At 43.7% G+C, this 7,776-nt stretch overlaps 1 protein-coding gene across 1 annotated transcript in view; it reads left to right on the top strand.

The window, feature by feature from the left end:
- Positions 1 to 7,682, top strand: part of LOC116686879 (nuclear receptor subfamily 5 group A member 2) — a 56,790-nt gene extending 49,108 nt beyond the window's left edge. The window contains exons 4-7 of the mRNA XM_032511930.1: positions 315 to 886; positions 3,337 to 3,456; positions 5,736 to 5,883; positions 7,429 to 7,682. Of these exons, the coding sequence (XP_032367821.1) occupies positions 315 to 886; positions 3,337 to 3,456; positions 5,736 to 5,883; positions 7,429 to 7,682 (1,094 nt within the window). The remainder of the gene's footprint in view (positions 1 to 314; positions 887 to 3,336; positions 3,457 to 5,735; positions 5,884 to 7,428) is intronic.
- Positions 7,683 to 7,776: the final 94 nt, after the last annotated feature.

Here is a 7,776-nt window from a genome sequence, read left to right as displayed (position 1 = left end):
TTAGATTTCGCTTTTTCATGCAACAGAAATTGTTCATTTCTTCTTCTTTCTTTTTTTTAATAGATTATGTGTTTTCTATATGCTACGTTTCGTTGTACTATTTTAGGGAACACAACATGCCAAGCCCATTGAGGGTTTTCTAGGGTTTCCTTTGCATGTTTTGTTTACATGTTTCATTTTTTGTAATGTAACACTGTTGTTTTTTACATGTGCTTAATTAATAAATCAAATCAAATCTGCCCATTAGCACAGTGCAGATTTCAGTGAAAAGCAGCTTGAAAAACTGCTAAAAACAAAACACCTGTTCCTGTCAGCTGTTCGTGCAGATCGGATGCGAGGTGGCAGAAACAAGTTTGGTCCGATGTACAAGCGAGATCGTGCCCTGAAGCAGCAGAGAAAGGCTCTGGTCCAAGCAATGAGACTCAGAACCAGCCACAGCCAACCTCTGGTCTACTCTGACTTGACCTTTCACACCAGCCCACTGCCCCCAGCAAAGAATGACCCTATGAGCTACCAGGCTCCGTCACTGTGTTCACTCTCACTGTCATCCAACTCTCCTAATGCCCCCCAGTACCAGTGTGCTGTCTTCTCAAACTCGACCAGGAAGTCCAGGCACAGCAGCAACTGGTCTCCAGGCTCTGCTACAACAGTCAGCTTACACCCAGGACCTTTCTCTCCACATGGCCCCAGGATGCCTGAGCTTGTGATGGAGCTTGTGCGATGTGATCCAGATGAGGTCCAGCTGCAGAGTAAGATCAGTGCTGGTCTCCTGCGGGAGCAGCCAGACCACCCCAGCACCTTCAGACTGCTGTGCCTCCTGGCTGACCACACGCTGCTCTCCATTGTAGAGTGGGCTCGCACATCCGCCTTCTTCAAACAACTTAAGGTCAGATTGATTATTACACCACACACACACTCAGCAGCCAAGTTTTACACTATGTTCATCATGTGTGTTCATGTTGTTCTTCAGCTTCATCTGAAACTTTCCACATTTGAGATGACTTCTTACATTCTAGTTTGATAAAATCATTGCTACTGAATACCAGTTCCTCAAATTCATGCTAAACCTCTACGCATTAAATACTTTATAACGAGGAGATTGTCAACACATAAAGGAACTTCATCCTTCAGTTTTTTAAAACATTCAACATCAACACATCTAAACAATCATGTTTTTTATTGGACAAGAAGGATGAGAAGTAACTAAAGCTGTCAGACAAATGTAGTGCAGTAAAAAGTAAAGTATTCACCACTGACATGTAGTGGAATACATGTAGAAGGTAGTAGACCACACATATTGCCTTTGATCTGTTTAAATCATTTCTACATTTGATGCAACTGTGCTCCATTCTTATGACTCCTTATTTCCTTAATTTAAGTCAAACGTAGCATAGGACTTTATAATTTGTCAGAGAGTCAGAGAAGTGTTTCCCCAGCTTCACGCGCTGCTTCCTGTCAGACAGGAAGTCTGTGATCCACCTGCACGTGGAGTCAGACACATGCAGCTGGGACAGCTTGTCCTGTAGCAGGTGGTGTTGAAGGCAGAGCTGAAGTCCAAAAAAACAGATCCTGGCGTAGGTTCTTGAGGAGTCCAGGTATAGAGGTAAACAGTGGGGCTCAAAAGTTTGGGCACCCCAGGTAAAGATTTACATTAATGTGCATAAAGAAGCCAATAAAAGATGGAAAAATCCCCAAAAGGCATCAAATGACAGATCAAATGACAGATTAGACATTAGACGGACAAAAAGTTCTATATTAACCTCATCGGTCCACAGAACGTGTTCCCACAATGCATCAGGCTTGTCTGAATGTTCGATTGCAAACTTCAAATGTTGATTTTTGTGGTGAGGACGTAGAAGAGGTTTTCTTCTGATGAGTCTTCCATGAAGACCATGTTTGTACGAGTATCTCTTTATAGTGGAATGGTGTAGACCAACTCCAGTGTCTCCAGGTCTTTCTGGTGGACCGGTCAGTCTAACAGGGGTTTGGACTTGCTTTTCTCCCAGTCTTGCGAGCTGTTCTGATATTGTTCTTGGTCTTCCAGATCTTTAACTTCCACTGTTCCTGATGACGGCCGTTTCTTAATTACATTAACAACAGAGGAGATTGTCATCTGAAAATCCTTTGCTATCTTCTTCTAGCCTTCTCCTGCTTTGTGAGCGTCAACTATTTTCACTTTCAGTTTTCTAGACAACTGCTTAGAAGAAGCCGTGGTGCTGATTGTTGGGGGGGGGGGGGTCAGATGAGTCTGGGCATTTAAAACCTTAAGATTGACATCACCTGGTCTTTCCAGACCATGATTGAGAACAATCCAGGACCCTGTCAGGTCTCAGCTTTCCAAAAGGGGGGGGGCCATGCTAGAAACTCCGCAGGGGGCCCAAACCTTTACAGACGCCATTTTTTTGTTTCCTGTTATTTTGAAAGTGTAAATAATGGAAATAAAATCTAACTTTTTGTAACATATATGAATGTCTAATCTGTCATTTGATGCCTTTTGGAGATTTTCCCATCGTTTCTTGGCTTCTTTATGCACATTAATACACATTTATACCTGGGGTGCCCAAACTTTCGAGCCCCACTGTACATTACCTTCCAAAACGACAGTAGAAGGTGGTCAGGTTGTTTGCCAGGTGCCGGTCATTGATGGGGGGGGGGGGGGGGGTAGTTGTTGATCTGTGTAAGCCCCCCTCGAGACAAAAACCAAATCATTAGCTGAGACCTGTTGTTTTTTCAGAGTACAGTCTTTTAGCATTGCTCACTTGCTTCCAGTCCCCGTCCCTAAGCGTAACATCCTTCATAGTTTGGCTATGAACCAGTTGTATTATTATTATAGTTGTACCTCACCATGGTACGTGATGGTTTACAGCGGTCCTCACAGCAGCCTTTGTGTACTCACCCAGACTGGTGGTAGCAGTCCTGGGGATGTCACTGGTGATAACATCCCTGTCTGGGGAGATCTGCCACAGCTTCACTAGTCCACTGCGTACATGTCCTCACAACAGCTGTAGAAAGTTTGATTTTCTGGCTAGACGAGGGAATCAGATGGATCATGACTTTTTTATGAAAAATGTCTATCAAATAAATCAGTATAAAATTCCTTCAAGTGGTCTGTACACTAAGCAACCCCAAATTGACACTGTGTCTGCATGGTTGAGAAACCAAGGTCATGTTTAAACAGGACGTTCCTAAACTACATCACACTAGCAGTATAATGTATGTCCATCCAGACTGCAATATCTCCACAACTTTTATCCTTGTGAGTGTGCTAACAGAGCCCTTGTTTCATTTGGAGTTAGCTCAGTGTTGTCGTGATGAGCTTGTTCTCTCTGCTCCAAGGTGAACGACCAGATGAAGTTGCTGCACAGCTGCTGGAGTGACCTGCTGCTGCTGGACTTCATCTCCAGACAGGTTCTGTTTGGCAGGGAGGGCCGCCTGCTCCTGGTCACTGGGCAGGAGGTAACTCTGCTCTGCATGTCTCTCTACTTTCTGGCATTTTTATTTGTACTAATGAAAAGATATTTTCTATTACATTGTCTTCTGTCTTGAGGTCAATATTAAATATTTTATGTGTGTATGGCCCTGTGAAGGGGGGAGGTTATTTAGGGACACAGGTAATTTGCGCTCTCTCTCTCAGCTTGCAGTTTCAGGAAGTGTAGCAGGGTGTACATGTGTGAAAGCTCAAACTTGATTGTAAGTTATGTACCGTGAAATATATCAAATACAGTAAAATGTAACTGAGATGTTCAGCGTATTGTTTTGGATTTTCCTTAACCCTTGTCTGCTAATCAGGTCAAATTGACCCATTTCAAATTTTTACAAGAAGAAAAATGGAACAAATTACATTTTTTCTACCTGAAATCAACGGCCTTACCTTATTTCCTGTGATAAACATGTATTCCTGACTCAGTTCAGAACATTATTCTGGATATGACACTTATGTTGTTTCCATAGTGGATTTTTAACATGAACTATAACCTTTTGACAAAAAACAAACCCCACTTCCATTTTTAATTGTGTGTTAGTAGAGACTGATGCATTCCCTAAACATATACTGTTATCTCAGCTGTGGGATATTGAGATTAAGACAATATTTGTTAATGGATAATTAAGTAAAATTTTATTTCAGAATTGTTTTTGAAACCCCAAATAAGTCCCAGGTCAATTTGACCCGAGGGACACTAGAGGGTCCCGAAGGTGAAGACAACACAAGGGTTAATAGTGCCTAGTATTAGTATGTATAAAACATGCTGCTGGTCTAATTGAAACCTAAATGACTAAGACTGTCTGACCACTCTATTAAATGCATTGTGTCTTAAAATATGCTGGAAAGTGGGCTATTATTGTCTTGAATTTTTTATTGGGACTGTCTTTGAGTGCAACACTGTAACAGGCATTTACGTCTACAATTTGTTTTCTTTCTTAGACGGGCGCTGCCCAATCTTAGGTCTCAGAGATAGCTTTAGAGACCCCTTATTGCTTGCTAGTGTGGTTTGAGGTGTTGCCTTCTATTGTTCCCAGCATGTAATTAATGTGTGGATTTTAAAGTGTGCAGTGGTATTTTGTTCTAGTGCCCTTTTATTGTGTGTATTGGGTCTTATTGCATATTAATAGCTTCTAAATTATTCCAGTGCAATTTTGCTATTCATATCAAGTGATTATGTCGGTGCCGCTGCACTTTACCTTTTCTTTAAAGTCGCTACTGTGTAGGTCCACGCTGGCACTGTTGGCCATTTCTTATTAGTGTTTTTAATCTATTCAATTCAATTCAATTCAATTTTATTTATAGTATCAATTCATAACAAGAATTATCTCAAGACACTTTACAGATAGACCACACTCCGGAATTTACAAGGACCCAACAGTTCTAGTTTCCTCCAGAGCAAGCATCAGTGCGACAGTGGCGAGGAAAAACTTCCTTTTAGGCAGAAACCTCGGTCAGACCCAGGCTCTTGGTAGGCGGTGTCTGACGGGCCGGTTGGGGTTAGAATGAAGAGTGGCAATAACAAAAATAGAAAAAATTAGTAGTTTGTAGCAGTTCTTTGTGGTAGTTCATGGCATAGCAGGACGCTGTGCAGCATTACAAGGCACAGCAGGACGTAGCAGGACGTAGCAGGACGTAGCAGGACGTAGCAGGACGTAGCAGGGCACCACAGTGTAGCAGTTGAACATGGCATCACAGAACGTGTAGCGGAACCATGGCAATAGCTGCTACCCTGATTTCGGAGCCTCTCTGATCCAAGGGAACATGCTGGGGAAAAAAGAACAGAAGGCCAGTCTAATCTATGCAGACTTTGTGAAGAAACTCCATTTCTTTTTTGTAACTGGCCTCTCGTCCTGGTTTGTTCTGGACACTTACCTGTTTTCAATCTACCTAATGTCATTAGATTTATCCAGATCCAGATATGATAGCATCTGTGTTGTTTGCAGCAAGGTGATCCAATTCTCCTATTTCCCTGCCTTACGCACTAAATTGGAATTTTCAAATACATTTCAATTCAATTTTATTTATTGTGTCAAATCCTCACTAAGTTACCTCAATATACTTTATAGATAGAGTAGATCTAGACCACACTTTGTAATTTACAAACCCCCAACATCCAAAGCAAAATTCCTCGTATGTGTCCTCCTACCTGGCAAATGAAGCTAATTCTGACATTTCCCCTTTCGTCTTAAGCCCCAGACATTGAAGATGAAAGTTGTACAGTACTAAAGGACATGTCTGTTCTCTGGTTCAGATGGAGCTTTCTGACGTAGCCTCTCATGCTGGTATTAGCGTGGCCAGCCTAGTCCAGAGAGGACAAGAGCTGGTTGAGAAGCTCCACTTCCTAAAGGTGGACCGCCAAGAGTTTGCCTGCATCAAGTTCCTTGTGCTCTTTAACCCAGGTAAGTGACAAAGTGTCCATTATCCCGGTCCTACCAAACTCTGGTCCAATAGCCCGGTCCTACCAGATTCTGGTCCATTATCCCGGTCCTACCAGACTATGGGACATTATCCCGGTCCTACCAGACTCTGGTCCACTAGCCCGGTTCTACCAGACTCTGGTCCATTAGTCCAGTCCTACCAGACTCTGGTACATTAGCCTGGTCCTACCAGACTCTGGTACATTAGCCTGGTCCTACCAGACTCTGGTCCATTAGCCCGGTCCCACCAGACTCTGGGACATTAGTCCAGTCCTACCAGACTCTGGTACATTAGCCTGGTCCTACCAGACTCTGGTCCATTAGCCCGGTCCCACCAGACTCTGGGACATTAGCCCGGTCAACCAGACTCTGGTCCATTAGCCTGGTCTTACCAGACTCTGGTACATTAGCCCGGTATACCAGACTCTGGTCCATTAGTCCGGTCCTACCAGACTTTGAGACATTAGCGAAGTGTTAACTTCCTTGACGGCGGGTACTCTGACTAAAACTACACTCTGGATCTGCCATAATCAATCGCTAACGTTTAGTCGTGACGTATGTCATGTGCAACAAGAGGGGAGACCAAATAGGCCTACATTTAGCATTAACATCGCTAGAGTTTGCCTAATAGCGTAAGCCAGCCAACTCCTTCACCACTTATGGAGCAAGCTGGAAAATAAAACTTTTCCTGAGCCTCGCGGGGGGGAGGGCCACAACATCATGGCCCCCAACAGAACTCAACAAAGATTGTTCTTGCTCACGCTGTAACTTCTGGATATTCGGTAGCGTTGCCACAACGTACCGAACGGCTTCACTCGCATCTTTCTCCGCCGCCAATACGGAAGTACAACTCAAACTAGTGCACACCCTCAACGTCATCGTTCTCAGATACTCCTTCTGTCCGCTAATTGGACCATCCAAATCTTTGGTAGAGGCTAGAATTTTGCTACTTTTTTAAAGATTTGTTGTGGCCCAGAATGCCTGATTTTGCAGGAGATTTTTGTAAATTAAATAAATCAAAATAAAACAAAAGTTGCAATGCCTCTCCTGCTGCAGAGAGCCGATGGGATTGATCCGCGTTCAGCAACTTCTTAGGGGAAAATCATTACTTTGATGTTAAACGTATACATGTTGGCAGGACGGTCCGACTCCTCTCGGGCTAGTACTTTCGCGTGGCCAAGGAACCATGGAGAAGGAATCTGCAGTGCTTTGTTCACTGGTTAAACATAGACAGCTGCTTCAGCTTGTGTATGACTGGGGACACCCAGTGATTGAGGTCCAGCAGGTCAACAGGTGAATCAGATATGTTACCTGTTTCAAGGATAAAGGCTTTGATCAAAACATGGCTGTGTAGACTACTCAAGGGCTTTCAGGGGAATTATTTATAATAAACTGGGCCAGTTACAGAGACTGAAGAAGGTACTTCTAAAACTCTTTAGTACTCCACTCAAACATATTGAAATGTTTGACAAGCTTTGTTCTAAGTGCATCATTGGTTGTTGCTTTCTCTTTTGCCCCGCTGAGCAGATGTGAACCAGCTGGAAGACCATCAGTTCATAGAGAGCGTGCAGGAGCAGGTCAAAGGAGCCCTCCTGGAGTACACTCTGTGCACCTCGCCTTTCCTCCTTGGACGCTTTGCTCATCTGCTGCTGTGTTTGTCTGAGCTGCGCTCTCTCAGCGCCCTGGCTGAAGACTACCTGTCCTGCAAACACCTGAGTGGGGAGGTGCCCTGCAACAACCTGCTCACCGAGATGCTCCACGCCAAGCGCAGCTGTGCTTGAACACTTTTGTTGCTTGATTCTTTTTACATTGACAACATTTATCTCCCATTGTCCATTGCAGGATTCCTACACCACTGATCCTGACTTCCACCCC

This window comes from Etheostoma spectabile, unplaced genomic scaffold (assembly GCF_008692095.1).
Source record: "Etheostoma spectabile isolate EspeVRDwgs_2016 unplaced genomic scaffold, UIUC_Espe_1.0 scaffold546, whole genome shotgun sequence".
Lineage (NCBI taxonomy): Eukaryota > Metazoa > Chordata > Actinopteri > Perciformes > Percidae > Etheostoma > Etheostoma spectabile.
This window is presented reverse-complemented; position numbering and strand designations above follow the sequence as displayed.